General features: G+C 42.9%; 1 protein-coding gene and 1 pseudogene across 1 annotated transcript; both read left to right on the top strand.

Annotated features, from left to right (window-relative positions):
* The first annotated feature begins 4,668 nt into the window (after positions 1-4,668).
* CCNYL1B (cyclin Y like 1B) lies at positions 4,669-19,852 on the top strand. The gene is made up of 5 exons (XM_074403480.1): positions 4,669-5,357; positions 5,943-6,062; positions 11,958-12,124; positions 16,455-16,617; positions 18,384-19,852. Exons 3-5 carry the CDS (start codon positions 12,036-12,038, stop codon positions 18,495-18,497), a joined length of 366 nt encoding a protein of 121 aa, XP_074259581.1. The 5' UTR covers positions 4,669-5,357; positions 5,943-6,062; positions 11,958-12,035; the 3' UTR covers positions 18,498-19,852.
* Positions 6,491-7,421, top strand: LOC141585217 (nucleophosmin pseudogene; annotated as a pseudogene).
* Positions 19,853-20,718: the final 866 nt, after the last annotated feature.

Here is a 20,718-nt window from a genome sequence, read left to right as displayed (position 1 = left end):
AATGCTTTATTGTTTGAGATGTTGACAAAGGGAGAAAAACCACACTTTGTAAGTTCAGCCTACTGTGATATTTTTCTCTATGTTCTTTCTTCTTCAGATACCTGCGTGGCATCTTGATAGAAAATACAGCTCATGTTCCACCATATTGCTGGATAACAGCACAGTCGGCGAGCCTGATCTCAGGCACACATTAGAAAGGTAAGTACAATGAGGCTGCCAAGGGCTGAGTGAGAGACCCCCGTATGCTAAAAGCATCCCAGCCATCCTCTGTTATTTCAGCCATTTGGTTGCCCTTTTCAGCAAGCAGTTGAAGAAGTTCATGTCAATGATATATGGATTTTTCAGGACCTAAGCATGAATTTTCTGTTTCTCTTTTACTCTTAGACACTGCTTGGTAAAAGGGAAAGCCGGTTAACAAATAAGCAATCCCAAAAAAGCATGGCTCTTTATTTGATGCATTTATGTTATGACAGCGTTGAACCTAATGGACAGGAGAGGCGCTCTTTATTGGATGTTTCCAGGAAAAATTATTAGTTTTTTAGGGGCCACAGGCCTAAGATGATGGGCACTTCTTTGGAAACTACTCTTGGAAGAAGGTACAGCTTGCCCTCCGGTGGCACCATAGTATATCTGCATTTAAATGTTCCGATCATGCACCAGCACTTCATAGGCCACAATCAGAGATGCCCTTTCAAAACACCCTTGAAAGATGGGTTCCAGTGGGTTTAAAAAGCCAGGCCTACTGGAAATGTACAGGAAACATTATTAACATCTGCTTTGATTACGAGTATAGATTTTCCGAAAACAGTTTGACAGGTGGTACCTCAGAATGTTAGACTCCTTTTCCCTGACTTGACTTTCTAGTTTATGAACATGACTAAGTTACAAGCTTAATTTTGTCTCTAATGTACTGGTTTTTAAGCTAATTTGATTAAAGTAACTTCTACTTTAATCAAAAATGGCAATTTATCCTCATAATAATGTGACTTTCCTCTCTCATGTTTAACAATAATTGAGATCCAATTGTGTTTCAGCAAGATCCGGACTCTACCTGTGCCTAAAACCCTGAGCTTTGACCTCTATGGTGTCATCACTTAATGTTTGTATTCAAATTAATTGCATCACGAATGTTTGTATTCATTAAGTCCTAAGTAAAACCCACCCTTTTTTGGCTAGAGTCCCTGGCTTCTTCTGATTTCAAAACATTCTACTGTTTCAGTATGCACTTCAAAATAGTTTTTAAGCTTACCCTTGTTCAAACGAGTGAAAGTCCTGCTTTTTCTTCCAGTGTAGTCTAAATTTTATAAGTTTTTTTAAAAACTTGAAATATATATATTTTCTTTTTTGAAGAAGGGGTTTTGCTGTGTTGGCCAGGCTGGATTCAACCTCCTGGGCTCAAGCAATACACCCAAGCCATCCTTCTAAAATGCCGTGATTACAGGCATAAGCTACCATGCCTGGACTAGAAGTCTATTTTAGAAGCACAGTAAGTTTTAAGTTTTAATTTACTGTCCAGTTTTAGAAGGGATTATTTGGTATATTCGCTTTTGATGAAATAAGGATTTGCTGAGCAAGTTAATATAGCAAATTGGCTTTTAGAAAAGATTTTGAAAAATGTATTTTATGGTTAGTAGAGCATTGTTCTCAATGGAAAGAGTGAGCCATATTAAAATCACTTATACTGTTTCTTCAACATATATGTCTGCAAACACATGCATCTTCCCAGCTCCACCTCCCCTCCGTCTCCGGGCACTCACAAGCCTTTTAGGAAAATGGGGAAGTATGTGAGGCATCATTAGATGATTCTGATCCCAGATGATTCTGATCTTAACCCTAATTCAGTCATTCCCAAACTCTGCCACACATTGGAATCACCTGAAGAACTTTACCAACAGCCCTGATGCCTAAGCGTAGCCAATACCAATTAAATCAGAATGTCTCCAGCTGACATTGAGGCCCTGTTTAAAGCTCCCCAGGGATCCAGTGTACAGCAAATATGGAGGCCACTGCTTCCTTTGTGTGAAAAAGTGATGGTTGTAATATAAAAATGACGTGTTTTCCCTGTCATTTGGTCTTCTTTCTACCCATAGGGCCTTTCCTCTGGGCGAGTCATTTCTATCAATGTGTGCATATGCTTCAGTTTATACCATACCATAGTGTTTTGTGAACACCTGCAGTTCACAGGAACAGTGTTCAGGGACCTTGGGCAAATCCGTTTTAAGCCTTGGTTCTCTTCATTGTAAAATGGGTGGTGCATGGAGTGTCACGTGAGGTTCGGTGGTCCTTGTCAGCATGTAACTTCAAATTCTGTGATCTTCAAATATGGCGATGAAACTGTTGGAAGCACTATAGAAATATCTAACTTAGATGGTAATAATGTTGTCAGGCCTACTTTTTACAACTCCAGTTGGCCTTCTCAAATTATTCTGAGCCTCATTTTAAATGTTGAGGGTGAATGGAAGGACAGAACTTATCCAAGAGAAGCCCTTGTGTCCTGACACTCAACATCTGTGGATGACTTTGGAACACAGTAACATACATCCGAAGAGTTGCGTTTGTTCATTCATATTTTGTTTAAACTAATGTGGAAGTACCTGTCATTTCTATTGTATGACGTGGTGTTATGCTGTGTGTTTAGTACTGCTTATTTTAGGAGAGCTACAAGTGTCATCGATTTTTGGATGCATTATAAACTTTACTAATCAATTTTCTGCTAATCATGCATAGGTGATTTTAAATTACTTTATTTGGTATAAAGCACATTCATTTTGTGCTTTTGGGGAAATAATGACAAATGGGTGAGTAGGTGATGGTGAACGAAATCAGCCGAAATGCAGGGCCTAGCAACTTAAAAAGCAAAACACTACTGCGTGGCCTAAATGTAAGCATATGTACACATAGATATAAGTAACTTGCACAGAATGAAAGGTTCTGTGGGCAGAAGAGCAAATCACAGGTAGAATATGTCATTATTTATACGTAATAACCCTCTGCAGACACAAGTCTTCCAACAGCGTATTGCCTAGCATTTTGGTTCTCCTCTTTTTGCTGTAAATCCAGGGGACTAAAACAAAAGGAAAGTGCTCACATGGTACTGTTCTGAATACAGGATTTCAGGGCCACTGGGAGGGGTCCCTCCCCTACCCTTTAGAAATGTATCTTCAGGCCTAACAAATGATAAAATCAGTTCTTACAATTTCTTTTTCCCTCCGCAGTGTGACTTTGGCAATATATTACAACATAAAGCACAGGTGAGCTCTTTGAAAGTTGTCTTGTTATTCCAGCTCGTCACTTTGTGTCATAAGAAACATGCTGTCAGGTCATAACTCTAGACGTTATAACCTGTAGAGTGCTTATTTTACAGTGTTACAGTGAATGAGTTGTGGGATTTTTGGTCCATATGACTCTTTTAACTCTTAAGTTATTAAGGGTTCCAAAGTATATTTATGTCTTTGTCTGCAGTTTATTTGTGAAGAAGCAGTAAAGAGATGCCTTTGCCTCACACAAATATATAGTAGGATAAAGGTGTATTTTTAAAGCTTTCAGGTAACTGTGGATATTCTTTAACCCCACCAAAACTCCAGAAATGCGAACTGATTAAAAGAATTACAGCGGGATTGTACATATCAATGAATTCATTCACTAGTGGTCACTGACCTTTCTTCTACAATAAATGGACCTTTCCTCTTACTGGCTTTTACAATATTATGTATTGGCTGCTTGGTTTATTTATACTGTCAAATACTCACTTTCATTAGTATCACCACCATTATAAAAATATCTTAAAATATGGAGATGCTGTCAAGCTCACAGTAGTTGGTATGAGTTTTCAAAATCTTGATTTTTAGCTTGAAAGTTTTAGCTTTATTATAGACAACACATACTTATTATTTTCCTTGAAATGACAGACAGACTCACTTGACTTAATTTTTTGGATAACAGTCAGTTGTGCTTTCAGATAAAAATGGTGTTGTGTAAAAATTTGGCTTTTTCAGCTCACAATTAAATCACAAGTGCTCTTGTTTCACATGACCATACTTCAGTATGCAGAAGCGCTTTATGTGAACTTTCTACTTAGAATATTAAAAGGAGAGGTCAAAATTTAACAACAACATTAATTTTTACTGTTTCATCAAGGACATTCTTCAGTGAAACATGCTACTTTAATAAAAACTGCAAGGGGCAGTGAAGAGTCGAATGACTACTGGTATAATTCGGTACCACTGCCCTTATTCATACTGAGAAACCATCAGTTTTATCCACTTTTCCTTTTAAACAGTCATTACAAGTGTTGAACAGGGAGAAAGCAATCAATATCTTAATACTTTAAAAAAGTAATAAATTATTAGTGTGTTTTATTTTCAATCAGCTTCTCAGGTTGAATTAATATTCTTGCAAGATCAGTTTGGGCCATACATGGTGGTTGACACCAGTAATCCCAGCACTTTGGGAGGCCAAGGTGGGAGAATTACTTTGAATCAGGTGTTTGAGACCAGCCTGGGCAATGTGGCAAGACCCCATCTATCAAAAAAAAAAAAAAAGAAAAAAAGAAAAAGAAAAAGAAAAACATTAGTTGGGCATGGTGGTATGAAAATTTTGTCCCAGCTACTTGGGACGCTGAGGCAGGAGGATTGCTTGAGACCACGGAGTCAAGCCTGCAGTGAGTCAGATTTGTACCACTGTGCTCTATCCTGGGTGAAAGAGCCAAACAATGACAACAGTAACAATCAGTTTTGACATCATGGGTCTTCTAGGAAATCTCAGGGGTCCACAAACCACACTGGGAGAACCACTGGTTTCCTAAATGATCACATAATGTGTTAGTTTTTAAAGTTCATTAAAGACTGGCTTCTTTTAAAATGAAAAGGCAATTAAGTCTGTAACTCAAACTACATCAGCAAACAAAGTATAATAAAGAAAGATATGGAAATCTTACTTGATTCTAAAATTTCTAAAATCTTTATTGCCAACAACTACTGCTTTCTAAAATGTTCTTGTATTCCACCATGAGGTTAGAGGAGTAAAAACAGATACAGCTTATTACCATTGCCTGTTAGCGGGAGTCAGTATTTAAAGGCAAGTCTGGCTCATCAATGTCGAAAAGACTTTCCAGTTCAGAACGTGATGTGCTGATGAAAAAGAGGCCAAGGAACCCTCTGAAGGCCATGATCCAGGAGAAAAATTGGCAACAACTGTTTTGGTGAACAAACTTTACCAAAGCAAACAAGAAGTATCTCCCTCCACCCTCCACGCCCTATTAACAATTCCTGAATCAATTTCTTAAATGCACATTCTTCTTTTATAGATATGCAAATAGATCTCTGGCTATTTTTGATGAGACGATACATCCACTTTCAGTAAGTGTCACTTTCTCTGAGGTTCTGTGTATGTCTTACAGAGTTGTGTTTATTTCATGATGAAGTCAAAATCATCCACCATTAGGTCTTCGCCAAATTATGTCTAATCATGTTATGTAAGGAGTGTGTAAATTGGACACACTGGAGTCAGAGCTGACTTACAGCTTTGCTTAATTTGTGCACTAATGGGAATAAACATAACATCCAAATAACAAAATGTGTCATTTTAAAAGATAATTTTTTATAACAGCAAACAATATAAATAATTGTAAGTAGTCCTAACAAATATGCACAAACTCAGAATTAGAAAACAATTTAAATTTAAATTTGTTTAAACACTATAAAAACTTAAAAACATCCTTCTTCAGGCATATGATAGCCAAACGGGGCCACCTTAGCACGTATGTTCACAGAAAACCAAAAATATTTTACAATCCCACTGTTTATATTCTTAAAACTAAAAGACATTTTATCCCAGCAAGATTATTGTAAGGGACACGTGGGCACAAATTTATATTCCCATCTTGAGAGTACTTAGGAAGTTTTCTTGTATGAATATTTATGTTGCCTTTTGTCTTCTTTCAGCAAGAAGAGATTCCAGGGAAATCCTTTGAGGATGATCCCACACGCAACTGCATATTCAGATATTTCTGTACTCTTTTTCTAGTCACAAAACTAACAGCTCCATGTGCAATCGTAGCATTGGTAAGCTATTTCTTATCTATAAAGCATCTCTAATAACCGGTCTCCTAAACAGCATATGACCATGTTTCTAAATAAAAGTCAGTTCCTAAAGTTATCGTCAGATCTTTTAAGAGAAAGCTCTGCAAGCAAAGTAAATACGCATATTAGAGTTTGATCATCATCGTGTTTTAAAATGATGCCATTGCTTTTCTTATCACAGAATGGTTGCTACTAAAAGCAGCAGGAGAGACTTCTGATTTCTCCCTCAACAGATTCCAATGCAGGTCTAAGCTGAGTTCCAGGCTGTTATTTCCCCCCAGCTCTGACATGGAGCTGCTGCTCTGAATGCTTTGTTGTTCCTGGTGACCTCTTGTGCCTGCTCGGGAAATTGCCCGGGCATGTGGAACCAGTAAGAATTGGACACGGGGGTGTGAGTCTGTCCTGAGTGGCTGTTCTTTTGAGCAGTCGTCATTTATCTCCGTCCGCCTTCTCTTCCACCTAAGTGCGTGTCGCCACCCGATGGAAGATTCGATGGACATGGACATGAGCCCCCTGAGGCCCCAGAACTATCTTTTCGGTTGTGAACTAAAGGCCGACAAAGATGATCACTTTAAGGTGGATAATGATGAAAATGAGCACCAGTTATCTTTAAGAACGGTCAGTTTAGGGGCTGGTGCAAAGGATGAGTTGCACATTGTTGAAGCAGAGGCAATGAATTACAAAAGCAGTCCAATTAAAGTAACACTGGCAACTTTGAAAATGTCTGTACAGCCAACGATTTCCCTTGGGGGCTTTGAAATAACACCACAGTGGTCTTAGGATTGAAGTGTGGTTCAGGGCCAGTGCATATCAGTGGACAGCACTTAGTAGCTGTGGAGGAAGATGCAGTCAGAAGGCGAGGAGGAGGAGGATGTGAAACTCTGAAGTATGTCTGGAAAGCGGTCTGCCCCTGGAGGTGATAGCAAGGTTCCACAGAAAAAAGTGAAACTTGCTGCTGATGAAGATCATGATGAAGAAGATGATGGTGATGATGATTTCGATGATGAAGAAACTGAACAAAAAGTGCCAGTGAAGAAATCTATATGCGATACTCCAGCCAAAAATGCACAAAAGTCAAATCAGAATGGAAAAGACTCAAAACCATCATCAACACCAAGATCAAAAGGACAAGAATCCTTCAAAAAACAGAAAAAAACTCCAAAAACACCAAAAGGACCTAGTTCTGTAGAAGACATTAAAGCAAAAATGCAAGCAAGTATAGAAAAAGGTGGTTCTCTTCCCAAAGTGGAAGCCAAGTTCACCAATTATGTGAAGAATTGCTTCCGGATGACTGACCAGGGGGCTATTTAAGATCTCTGGCAGTGGAGGAAGTCTCTTTAAGAAAACAGTTTGCCGGGCGCGGTGGCTCAAGCCTGTAATCCCAGCACTTTGGGAGGCCGAGGCGGGTGGATCACGAGGTCGAGAGATCGAGACCATCCTGGTCAACATGGTGAAACCCCGTCTCTACTAAAAATACAAAAAAAATTAGCTGGGCATGGTGGCGCGTGCCTGTAATCCCAGCTACTCAGGAGGCTGAGGCAGGAGAATTGCCTGAACCCAGGAGGTGGAGATTGCGGTGAGCCGAGATCGCGCCATTGCACTCCAGCCTGGGTAACAAGAGTGAAACTCCGTCTCAAAAAAAAAAAAAAAAAAAAAGAAAAGAAAACAGTTTAAACAATTTGTTAAAAATTTTCCGTCTTATTTCATTTCAGTAACAGTTGCTATCTGGCTGTCCTTTTTATAATGCAGAGTGAGAATTTTCCCTACCGTGTTTGATAAATGTTGTCCAGATACCATTGCCAAGAATATGTTGTCCAAAATGCCTGTAGTTTTTAAAGATGGAACTCCACCCTTTGCTTGGTTTTAAGTATGTATGGTATGTTATGATAGGACATAGTAGTAGTGGTCAGACATGGAAAGGGTGGGGAGACAAAAATACACATGTGAAATAAAACTCAGTATTTTAATAATAATAATAATAAAGACTTGGACACGGGCTTTGCTAGTTAGCCTGCCAAGCCATAGCTACTTCCTTACCTCTACATGGTTCTCACAGAATTCCTGTGGTGAGACTCATTCTGAATATAAAGTCCTGTTCAGATGGTTGGGATTGTTTGACCCCTCTCCACACTAACCTGTAGAGGAATGTCAATCACACAGCCTGGAGAGAAAGGATACTTAGAGCAGTACCCTCTCCTTTAGCATCTGGCTAGAGCTGAGGGTCGAAGGCTTCTGCTGGGCACCCGCATAGAAACCTCTCTGTGAGCACTGGATCAGATGCAGGTCATTTAATGGAGCTGCAGCCATTGGGAATGCTCAGCACATGCTGGAGGGAAGCAGGAGTGGTACTTCCAGATGGAGAGAGAGAGAGCTGATGCTGGAGGGAAAGCTGGATTGGAAGAAGGGGGAGTTCACTATACAGGCTGAATTTGGTGTGCCTGTGAGATAGCAGAGTGACGTGTGCAGTCATTGTTTGAATCTAAAGGACTGGAGCATGAATCTGAGCAGTGCAGTCATGATTCGGATGTATGGGACTGGAGCATGAATCTGAGCTGGAGGTAAGGAATGAAGAGTAAGAGTAGCTGCTCAAGGTGAAGCACGATGGCTCACGCCTGTAATCCCAGCTCTTTGGGAGACCAAGTCGGGCAGATCACCTGAGGTCAGGAGTTCAAGTTCAGCCTGGCCAACATGGTGAAACCCTGTCTCTTCTAAAAAATACAAAAAAATTTACGTAGGCATCGTGGTGGACACCTGTAATCCCAGGTACTTGGGAGGCTCAAGCAGGAGAATCTTTGGAACCTGGGAGGCAGAGGTTGCAGTGAGCCAAGATTGCACTACTGCCCTCCAGCCTGCACAACAACAGCTAAACTCTCGGGGGGGTGGGGGGCGGGGGGAAGAGTATCTGCTAAAATACAAAGAAAGTGTTTAGAATGAAAGTGGACAAGTTAGACATGGTGGGACATGCCTATAGTTGCAGCTACTCAGGAAAAGGGGAAGAAAAGAGAAGACGGACAAAAGATAGCTCTGTAAAGCCCACCAGCATGTGAGGAACAAGCCCCCAGCAAAGTGGCCAGAGTGGGAGGAGGAAGAGCAGGAAAAAATGATAAGAACAAAGGGTTCGCGATAGGAAACGCTGTGGTCACAGTGCTACAGGCTGCCAAGAAGGTGCCCATTCCATAAGCACCCCTGGGATGCCAGCCCTGTGCCACTCTTCTAAGTGCTGGGGTAGAGAAGAGGACAGGTGGAGCACAGTCCTTGTCTTTATGAGGCATTTGTTTTAATGAGGAAAGCAGTTCTTATTTTAGGTAATGGCAAATAGCAAAATGATAAAGCACGATTCAGAGAGAGTGTAATGGGAGGGGCTCGCTGTCTCAGATAGAATGATCAGGAAGAGCCTCTCTGGAGAGGTCACATCTGAGCAGTGACCTGACTATAAAGCGAGGATGATAAGGAGCTGGCATTAAAGGCAGCGGGATGAGTGCCAGGACTGAGACAGGAGCACATTTCACGTGTGTTCCAGGAACAGACAGCAGGGAGCCCGTGTGGTGAGAGAAATGAAGGACAGAATGGAAGAGATGCGGCCGCACAGGCAGAGCCGTCGCTCGCAGGGCCCTCTGGCTTGCAGACCAGAGGTCTTATTCCAGTTTGAAGTGGGGACTAATGGTAGATCTTGAGCAGGGGAGTGCAGTGTTCTTAATTTAGAGGGTATCCCAAGTGCTTTGGGGAGAGTAGACCATAGTTGGGAGGAGGGTTGGGGCAGAGAAGAGGACTAAGAAGCAACTAGGCTGTTACAGGTGAGCCGTGACACGTGGCGGCCCAGAACCTGAAGCAGGCAGCCTGCCAGCGAAGGTAGCCATAGAGGATTGCACGGGGATTGGAGGACGGCAACACACATGTAAGTGTTAGTCCCCAGGAGCAATGGCAATTCCCTGGAGAAGATTAGGGCCAGGTTGGGGAGTGGAGCCTTGGGGTGAAGGGCCCCGGTTTGTGGGTGTGAAGACTGCGGGGACCTCGGTAAGAGGAGTGTCAGGTGAGTGATGAGGAGTGTCAGGTGAGTGATGAGGAGTGTCAGGTGAGTGATGAGGAGTGTCAGGTGAGTGATGAGGAGTGTCAGGTGAGTGATGATGAGTGTCAGGTGAGTGATGAGGAGTGTCAGGTGAGTGATGATGAGTGTCAGGTGAGTGATGAGGAGTGTCAGGTGAGTGATGAGGAGTGTCAGGTGAGTGATGAGGAGTGTCAGGTGAGTGATGAGGAGTCTCAGGTGAGTGATGAGGAGTCTCAGGTGAGTGATGAGGAGTGTCAGGTGAGTGATGAGGGTGGGGGGTGGTTAAGGAGAGCTGGGAGGTGAGGAGCAGCCACCAGGGCATGACACTGTGAGCAAATGAGAGGATGTCCTGGGGGAGCTGGGGGGAGCGGGATGGGAACAGGCAACACATTTGTATTGGAGAAAATCTCTGGCAGAGAGGGAGAGAGTCTTCAAGAAGAGGTGATTTGGGGAACAGTGTTCTGCAAAAGTGGGATAGGATCCATCATGCTGATAGAAGAGTCGGTGTTAAAACAGGAACTTTCTCACTGACCCAGGAGGGCAAGTGGTATCGACAAGTGTCAGCAGGTCACTGGCTTAGCAGTAAAGGTGACAGGAAGTTGAGGGCTCGCCAGTGCTGTTTCAGTGCTCTCTCATGAGTCCTGTGGAGTTGAACCCTGGGAGGGAGGGTTATTCCTTGGATACCCGACAGTGCAGAGTTTTGGAGAAAGGGAGCAGCATCTGTCATAAGAACATGTCATGTTCAAGGGCCATGTGATTTGGAAAACACAGTTGACTCTGGAGAACATTGCCAGATCTGAGCCGCCAATCTGATCATGTTCAGACAATAAATGAACTCTCTTAAGATGAACTGTTTTTTTGTTTGTTTGTTTGTTTTTCACCTTGATACAAAGACTTCAAGTAGCATAGAGTCATACTCTTCTACAGAGCACCCTCTGAGGTAGCAACACCTCACAGCTTATCTCTGTAACCTTCACTCAGCTGGTTCCTCACCCAGTTCTTTATAGGATAGAGATTGGATAGATAGAGAATACTTTCTGTAATACTCTGAGATTATCTCATAAACTACTTGACAGGTTTAGTGGCACCCCAAGGATACAGAGGCCGGCAACTCTCTCTGCCTTCAAACCCCCAGAATTGACTGAATGCAGATACTGTAGGATAAGAATAATTTTTCGTGAAGTAATCGTGGAGTCATGGAAAATAGGGGCTGTGAGCAGGGCCCTCCATTCATTCACATGCGTTCCTCAAGAAGGCACTAAATACAGGGACTGTTTCTCAGCAACAGAGATCTGCCCTTGTCATGCTGTCTGCCCGGTAGCACTGGGAGGCACTCTTGACCTGCAGTTCCTAAGCCTGTGTCCCAAAAGCAAGTTAGTTATTGTGAAAAGGAGAAGACAGCAGTGTTGTCAGTATGACTTGGGTGCTACACATTCGAGCCTGGCACACCTGGAAAATTCCTGTCTACCTGCCAGCCAGGTATGACGCTGCACACGCATGGTACTGTAGTGTTTCCTGAACAACCTTAATCTGCATGAGGCCTGTGTTTGTGCTGCCTTTCATGAGCGTGAAGGTGCTGAAGGTGCCTTTCTTCATGTTCACATCCCTGTGAGTGAAACTGGCATGGAAATTTCTGTGGGCAGAGTATGCTGCCGAGCTATCTGACCGTGACTGTGACTTGGCCTCTCGCTTTGTCTGAGCAAAGTCTCTGCAGAGCATAAGAATAAAAGGCACTTACTTTCTGGCCAAAACCAGAAGTCTTTCATTCTTAAATGTTCTTATCACCACACTGAAACAGAACTGAAATCAAAGACAAGTGCTCTCTTTTGCAGGTGTACATCGAACGCCTTTTAACTAATGCTAACATCGATCTTTGTCCTACTAATTGGAAAAAAATTGTCCTGGGAGCCATGCTTCTGGCCTCCAAGCTTTGGAGAAGTCATCGTCTGTGGAGTGTGGATGACAGCAAAAATCCCAAGGATGTTGCAGTTGAGACAATGTGAGTTTCTAAGGTTTTGGCTAACTTTGTGATCATTTTCCATGCCTCATTTGCTCTCCAAGTTATCACTGTAAGAAAGATCTTCATAAGTTTCATTGTGCAGATAAAGGAAATAGGCATGAGACCGCAGACTTCAATCTATCCAGCTTTAGTATAACAGTTTAAATTTTCCACCATGAATGGGTAAGTCTTGATGCGTTACTGTTGTAATAACTGGCTGATAAACTGAAAAGTGTTTTTCTGATTGTTTTTTGGCAAACCTCTTACAAGCGTGCTGTCAGAATGACACAGTACAGTGAATATCTTTGTAGCTTTTTAGAAGCTGCCTGCCAGTTTCAGTCTCCTTTGAAGGGGCAAACATCTGGCCTTTGAATTAATTGGCCACAGTTAAGGTCTTAAGGCCTCTGGACTATGCAGAAATTACAGCTTTAACAGGTCACCCATTGTGTATTTGCTTTTGCTGGTCCTTGTCTCCCCCTTTAATCTGAAGATCTGTTTTTATAGGAACCTTGAGATATGATGTTAAATAGCTACAGACTTCTGTGCCTTGGCTCCTCCCCACTGGGATCCTGGCATGTGTTTGGAAATCTATCTGATGAGTTAGAAGCTTCTGTGTTCACCTCCCGCAGTGTGAGAAGCATTTCTGGGGCATCACCCTATACCCACCACACTCACAGGCTCCATGGGTACTCAGACATTCACAGAAGTAGGCTGGGGGCCAGTAGTTGTTTATGAGAGTGTGGGGAGCATTGTGGGGTCATGGGGCCCCTCCCAGATGCACCAACATGACACTGCAACACAGCTTCCCCAGGGTTCCCTTCCAATCTGGCCTTATGACTGCTGTGAAGTGAAGGGCCTGAAGCAGGCAGGGTGAGCAGGGGAGTATTTCCAGCAGAGGTGCCCTGGGTGCCCGCTGGACAGTGAGGACAGCTGTGTCAGCTACATCTGGTGCAAGATGAGGGAGTAGCTCTTGTTTACGTTGAGCAGCCGCAGAGATGATGATGGCAGGCAGTGGCACAAGTTAGTTTTGTAATCTTTGCCCAGGACTCCCGATAGGACTGTTACTGAGAATCATCTCAGTGTATGTCTACAACTGAAGATACAGTGTATATTGTAGATATACTGCAGTGTGTACATATATACATTCAAAATAACAACTTGGCCCCTGAGCTCAGTGGCCCATGCCTGTAATCCCAGCCCTTCAGGAGGCCGAGGTTAGTGGATCACTTGAGCACAGGAGTTCAGACCTGCTGGGTAACACAGTGAAGACCGTCCATACAAAAATTTTTTTTAAAAATTAGCCAAGTGTGTTGGCAAGTGCATGTAGTAGTCCCTGCTATTTGGGAGTCTGACGTGGGAGAATTGCCTGAGCCTGGTAAGTTTAGATGGTAGTGAGCTGTGATCACGTGACTGCACTCCAGTCCTGGGTGATGGAGCCAGACTCTTTCTAAGAAACAAACATGTACCCCAAAACCTAAAATGCAATAAAAAACAAACAAAAAAAAACATTTTTGCCACCACTTTTCTAATACGATAAACCAAATGATCATTGTGATATTTGTGGTATGCATTTTAGCAAAGAGTGTGACAGCAAACAAATTTGAAACAAATGGAAGTACTTTGAAAGTTGCAAATGCTAAAGTGAGTTTAATCATAGTGATCCATTTGCAAACTGGTCCCTTAAAGGAAGCAAGATTTGTGACTGCCTGATTTCTCCTTGCCTGCTGCCTAGCCAGAGCTGATTTATCAATACAGGATAATTAATAGAGAAAGAGTTGAATTCATGCAGAAACAGGTGTACGGGAGACCAGAGTTTTACTATTACTCAAATCAGTGTCTCTGAAAACTCTGGAATTTTTTAAAAAAGAACAATCTGGTGGATAGGGGGGTCAGAAAGTGGGGAGTGCTGATTGGTCAGGTCAGCGATGAAATCATAGGGAGTCGAAGCTGTCCTCCTGCATTGAGTTGGCTCCTGGGTGGGGGCCACAGAACCAGATGAGCCACGTTTATTTGTTGGGGTGGGGTCACGTGATCCCAGTACAGGGTCTGTGAAATATCTCAAGCACTGATTTTAGGTTTTACAATAGTGACGTTATTCCCAGGAGCAATATGGGCAGGTTCAGATTCTTGCAGCCTTCAGCCTCATGACTCCTAAGCCACAATTTCTAATGTCTTGGCTAATTTGTGAGTTCTGGAAAGGTCATCTATCTAGTCCCCAGGTGGGAAGGGGGTTTGTTTTGGGAAAGGATTGTTACCATCTTGGTTTCAAAGTTAAACTACAAACTAAGTTCCTTCCAACGTTAGTTTGGCCTCTGTGTAGGAATGAACAAGGACAGCTTGGAGGTGAGAAGTGAGATGAAGTCAGATCAATCCTCTTTCACCGTCATGATTTTCTCAGTTACAATTTTTGCAAAGGTAGTTTCAAATTTGTAATCATGAACACTTAGTTCTGCCATTTTGGCAGCTGAATTGTTCTCAAAACCTGCAGCTAAGCTGGCTGCGGCTCTGATTTCTAGTCACAAGATCAGAGAGCATGCAGGGATATGTGCAGGTTTCCAGAGAAGTGAGCTCCAGGAGCAGTGGAGGCAGAGGCCAGCCCCAAGAAGACCGGCTCCAAACAGAGCTGTTTGTGTGTGAACGGAGAAACACCAGGAGCTATGCTCTGAACAGGTTGCTTCTGTTCATGATCTTGGGAAGCTGAAAAGCATTGTGTCCAAGCATTTAATAGACATGCGTCTCACCCTACTGCTGTTGACTGTTTGCAATGATCCCATTTTGAGTATCAGTTTAACAGATAAAAAACTGCTGTCCGTCAGATTTTTCATAAAATTTCCAACACCGATGTGTCTCCCTAGAAGAGATTTTCTTTCTAGAGAGTTAAACTAAGTAGCCACTGTTCCGAAATGCTGTGTTGTAAAGGGTATGCTATTCAATCATCTAGCTGTTTAAAAAACCAGAAATCTCAGAAGATGTATAGTCTGTACACAGAATTCTTTTCTTCAGTGTTTAAACATCTATTAATAGATACGTTCATTCTGTGAAGTACCATTAATTCCTGTAGGAAGTCAGGTCCTGATAAGCTGTCTATTCAAATATTGTTTGATTTACCTTTGTATAGAATTGTGGATATGTGAAAAGAAAATTAATTTTGGAAGTAGGTTCAGTTGGGTATTAAGTTCAGCAAATGAGATCCCCACATCGTGACTTGTAGTCTAACTGCCCTCCGCTTTCAAGCATTTACTTACTTTGCCAGTCAATAAAAGGTTAAAACTTTCAAACCAAGAAACCAAATGTATTGTTCCGATATTGATCAGTTTTAAGCCATTAACCCATTACAGGGGTTACTCTGAAAGCAGCCAGAATGACTCTAACTGTGTAACTAATAATTTAGCTTTGGTGAGGGCAGCTGGATGATCATGAGGCAGAGGACGGCTCCCAGTCCGTTCCTCTCCCATTGCATCCAACTCCCCCACATTCTGTTCTATCCAAGGGTGACAGATGCTGAGTTCTTCAGGGTTCCATTCCCAACTCAAGAGCAACACTGCACGTGTTAAGGCCAGGGCCCTACTCTAAATCACATTATAAAATGAGTTTAGTCTAGCCAAAACATCTCTCCTTGACTTTTCTGCCTTTCAAATTGTAAATGTTATTCTTCCCCAGTCTCTTCATAATATTAAGGTGAGCAGAAACTTGCATTATGCCTCCTTGCCATAGCCTAGTGTGCTGGAGCAGAGGGAAGGGATTCTTTTTGCCAGGGAATGTATACTGGTTATTTATGTATTTATTTGGGATGAATCCTCCTTGAAGCCTTAGAGTTTTTCCTCCTCCGAGGTAATAGGGTGGCTCTCCGTGGGTCCATTTGTTGCCATGGAGATGTGGGCCATCTTCCTGTTGGTGCTTCTCTACTTCAGTAAGTCCCTTCCTGTTATCGTCCTGGCAAACATGCCTGGAGCTTGTTCAGAGCTAGTAAACGGTACCCATCATTCCTGTCATCTGATCACGATTGTGGGGTTTGTGAAGGAGCATATGTAGAGTCTGAGTTGTGCAGCTGCCCTAAGGGAACTGTGAAGAATGAGCCCCAAGTCAGCAGGAGGAGTGCGGAAGAGGCCTCTACCTATCCCTCATCCCATCCTTGGGGTGCTGGGATGCCAAAGAGACCCCAGGCAGCTGTGCCTTGCTTGGACATTAGTATAAGGACCCGACCAGGCAGCCTTTATTTGCTTCAAAGCAGAATTTGGAGCCTCCTGGTAGCTCCGAATGATATTTTTAGAGATAACCCACTTGACTCAAATTGTCCTGTGTTGGCTTTCTTGTGTTTCTCCTCCCGCAGGAGTAAGATGGAGAAGTGTTTTTTGGAGCTGCTTGAGTTGAATATTCATGTGTCTGCCGGTGTTTATGCAAAATATTACTTTGACCTGCGTGCCTTGGCGTATGACCATGACCTGTATTTTCATTTTACTTTTCTTCACAAAGATAAAGCAGAGAGATTGAAGGTAAGGCTGTGAAGTCACTTAGTGGAGTTTCCCATCAGCCACAAAAGCCAACATCTGTGACAAAATCATATTAAGTGGTGATTAGGAAAAGGAAAGCCTTAAAAGTAACAGACCAAAGTGCTTATTTCTTTGGCATCATATTTCTTGTCTTTTATGTTTTATACAAGAATCCTTAATATTATTGTTATTATTATTTTATGAGGAGGAGTTTTGCTCTTGTTGCCCAGGCTAGAGTGCAATGGTGTGATCTCGGCTCACTGCAACCTCTGCATCCTGGGTCCAAGCGATTCCCCTACCTTTGCCTCCCGAGTAGCTGGGATTATGTGCATGCACCAGCATGCCCGGATATTTTGTATTCTTATTAGAGACAGGATTCCTCCATGTTGGTCAGGCTGGTGTTGAACTCCCGACCTCGGGTGATCTGCCCGCCTTGGCCTCCCAAAGTGTTGGGATTACAAGGATGAGCCACTGCACCCGGCCAAGGATCTATATTTTAAAAAATGATCGATATTCTCACTGCTTTGACCATAATTCAGAATATTTTTAATTAAACTTAATCTGTTCTTAATGGGTTTTGTTTTTAATTTCTACCCGTTCACATAACATTCGTGAATAAATGCAGTTGTATTCCTAATTATATCTAAGTAGACAATGCACTTACTGCTCTTGACTGTCTTACTGAAGCAGTTTGCAGTTTCGTGTCCTCGTCTATTCTGCATATCTCGGTGCAGTCCCAGGAGTTTATCAGCCAAAGCAGTAGTGGCTGAGAGACTTGTGCTTAGACTGTATAAGGTGCCAGTGTTTCAAGTACTAGGTGTCGGAAGGACATGGGTTTGTAGTGAAAATGGCTTCATGGGACAATGTAAGATTTATGGCTTATGACTCCTGGTGAGTATACAGGAAAATTTTAACTGAAATAGACACATTTAAAATGGGCACTGTCTCTGGTGTCTTGGTGGTACTTTGGAATAATGCATGGACACAGGGAGGGGAGCATCACACACTAGGGTCTGTTGGGGGGAAATAAGGGAGGGAAAGGCGGGGGTGGGGAGTTGGGGAGAGATAGCATGGGAAGGAATGCCAGATATTGGTGGAAAGGAGGAAGGCAGCAAATCATGTTGCCGTGTGTGTACCCATGCAACAATCTTGCATGTTCTTCACATGTACCCCAAAACCTCAAATGCAATTTAAAAAATGTATTTCTCTACCACAATGTGCAAGTAGAGTAGCACCTTTTGATGCTTCAATCATTAGACTTCTGGGATGTTCCAAAACAATCCAGCAGGCACCTGCCTCATTAAAATCTGCTTGGAGTGTGCAGTAACTACTAAGGATCGGGTAGAATTTGAATCGCTCAGTAAGTTGATTGTTTGGCACAAGTGTATGTGGATTATGTTGAAGGAACAAGGGCACAGGTAACAGATAATATTGTTAGAAGTTTGTCACAATACTCTGAAAATCTTTAGGAGCCCTGTTTTATTTTGTATGTGACAGTATCACCAAGCAATGAGCCCAATTTTAAAATTATAAAGTTAAGTTCCTCTTGGCTCTGGCAGTCTTTTCATAGCTCTTAAAGGAGACTACCTTAGTGAATGGGCAGGGAGTTGCATCCTCAGAACCTGGCAGCGTAAACCTCAGCCAAAGCAGCTGCAAGGGAACCCGCTAAAGGAATCTGTATGTGTGGCTTCTCATCCATGATGCCTTTTAAAAAATGTTGGAGCCTTTTTAAAAATTGTACCCGTTTTCTCTTTGATTGACCTTCCTAGGCTATGTCACGGCCCTGTGAATACAAAAACTTGCATCAAGATGTCGCCGCTATGAAAAGGGCCATCAGCATGGATTTCATCGGTATTCGGCCTACTAACGCCATCTTATTTTAAAGAGAGAAATTAGCATTATAAGATCCTGGACTTGTCAACTATGAGGACTACAAAATATCACTTCTCCTGCTGAAGAACACCAGCAAAATTAGGATTTTCTTTCTTTATGTTTTTTTTTTTTTTTAACTTTTATTGTTGTTGTTGTTGTTGCTATTGTTGTTGTTGTTGATTAGGATTTTCATAGAGCAGAGACTTCTTCAAATAACCACACTGAGAAGCTGGGTGATGGTGGCATGAACAGTGGGTGTCAGGTGCTACCTGCCCTTCTTGTTCCACTGAGTTCAGATGGCACTCCTAGGGCACCACCTTCTTGAACAGCTCTTGGGGAGGAAGACTGTCACATGGACACAGCACATCCCAGTCCAGAGTCCACAGTCACCCACAGTCCCAAGCAGGTGACAGTCTGAGCTGAGCTGGAATTCAAAAAGCTTTAGAATTGGCTCCAGATTTGTGAGAGTACCTGGGTTTGGATCTCTGTCCACTCAGGCACTGAATGCATGATGGCCTGAAACAAGTATGGGAAGAGAGAATGGCATGGGTACAAGGCTGTCATTACTCCAAGTACCATGGGGGCTCAGGCCTGTTCATCTAGTCTTTGGAGAAAATCTGTGCATGTGAAATGAGGCTCCCACATCATGGTTATAAACGGAGGGATGAAATCAGCTCATCTTCCCCAAGGCCCATAATGGTCATGCCAAAACACAGAGTCTTGCTGTGTTGCCAGGCTGGAGTACAGTGGCGAGATCTCGGCTCTCTGCAACCTCTGCGTCCCGGGTTCAAGTGGCTCTCCTACCTCAGCCTCCCAAGTAGCTGGGACTACAGGCATGAACCACCAACCCCGCTAATTTATATATTCTTAGTAGAGACATGGTTTCATCATGGTGGCCAAGATAGTCTTGAACTCTTGACCTCATGATCTGCCTGCCTCGGTCTCCCAAAGTACTGGGATTACAGGTGAGAGCCACCATGACTGGCCTCTGTAAAGTTTTACACTTTATTGTCAATCGGTTCAAAATAAAGTAGTTTGGAATATCCCACTGTTGATTTGCCATTTCCTCCTCCAAACATAGTCTGTGGCCCTGTATACATTACTGAATATTTTCATACATTGATATTTTGTGTCTGATGATGAAATATTAGATGAAACATGTTAAAAGATTTCATGCCAAGCCTTCGGTGGTTGTAGAGTCTACTCTTTGGTGAATCCACAAATTCATCTATTTAAAATATTAAAATTTTTAATAGATGCGATAATGATATTTTCTATTTTATCTTCACTTGTTAGATATAGTTATTTACGTTCTTTCGTAATTAATGATACTGTATCTTATATTTGATGTAAAAAACTCCTAGAATATTTGGAATTGATAGTTGAAATTAACCACCAAAATGAGAACTGCTGAAACCTAGTGATAATGTACTTACGATGGGTTTATTATCTATTATCTCTATCATTGTTAATTTTCAACGTTTCCATGGAAAACTATATCAAGAACTTAAAACTTTATATAAAGCCCTTCATGCCCTGCACTTTAGCTCCAACGCATAACGAATAAAGGAAAATGGATTCTCCTGCGGGAATTCTGCCGGACTCCTCCTTTCTTTTCCCTTTAACCTGGGGGGAGCGTCTTGAGGTCACCATGGGGTGAGGCGACCATGAGTGGGGTCCCTAGAGCTGCCACTGGGAGGAGTGTGTATGTGGAGATGGGTTTCGTGGCCACGTTTCTTCCTCGGGTCTTTCTGGTCGTGATGGTGGCTATAAGGATGGTTTCTGAGAATTCTCTCCAGGGGAGTCCTCCGCCTGTGGTGTCTCCCTTGGGGGAACGCCCAGGGATATCTGGAGAGGGATTCATGGGGTCACCCCTGTGTGACAGAGCTGCCTTGTGTGGGTCCAGAAAGCATCATTTTAGGGGCAGTGGAGCCTCATCTCCCCTGCAGGGTGGGTGGGATGTCTGAGGGAGTGCTGGAGGAAAGCCCTGTGTGTCGGGGTCACTGTGCAGTATCAGTACAGCCCTAGACCAGCGTCAGTCATGATGGAGACTCAGAAGTGCGTGAGCCAGGGAAGGGGGCAGCCTAGGCAGTCACCAAGGTGTGACAGCATCGCTGATGCCAGGAGGCAGTTTTGGGAGGGGTCTTTGCAGGGGAATAATTGTGGAGTCCCCAAGGGCGGGGAAAGTGTGAGGGTGCTCCAAGGCTGGAGGTCAATGAGGGGGGTGGTGGG

This window comes from Saimiri boliviensis, chromosome 1, assembly GCF_048565385.1.
Source record: "Saimiri boliviensis isolate mSaiBol1 chromosome 1, mSaiBol1.pri, whole genome shotgun sequence".
Lineage (NCBI taxonomy): Eukaryota > Metazoa > Chordata > Mammalia > Primates > Cebidae > Saimiri > Saimiri boliviensis.
The sequence above is the reverse complement of the archived record's forward strand: the minus strand, read 5'-3'. Positions and strand labels throughout refer to the sequence as shown.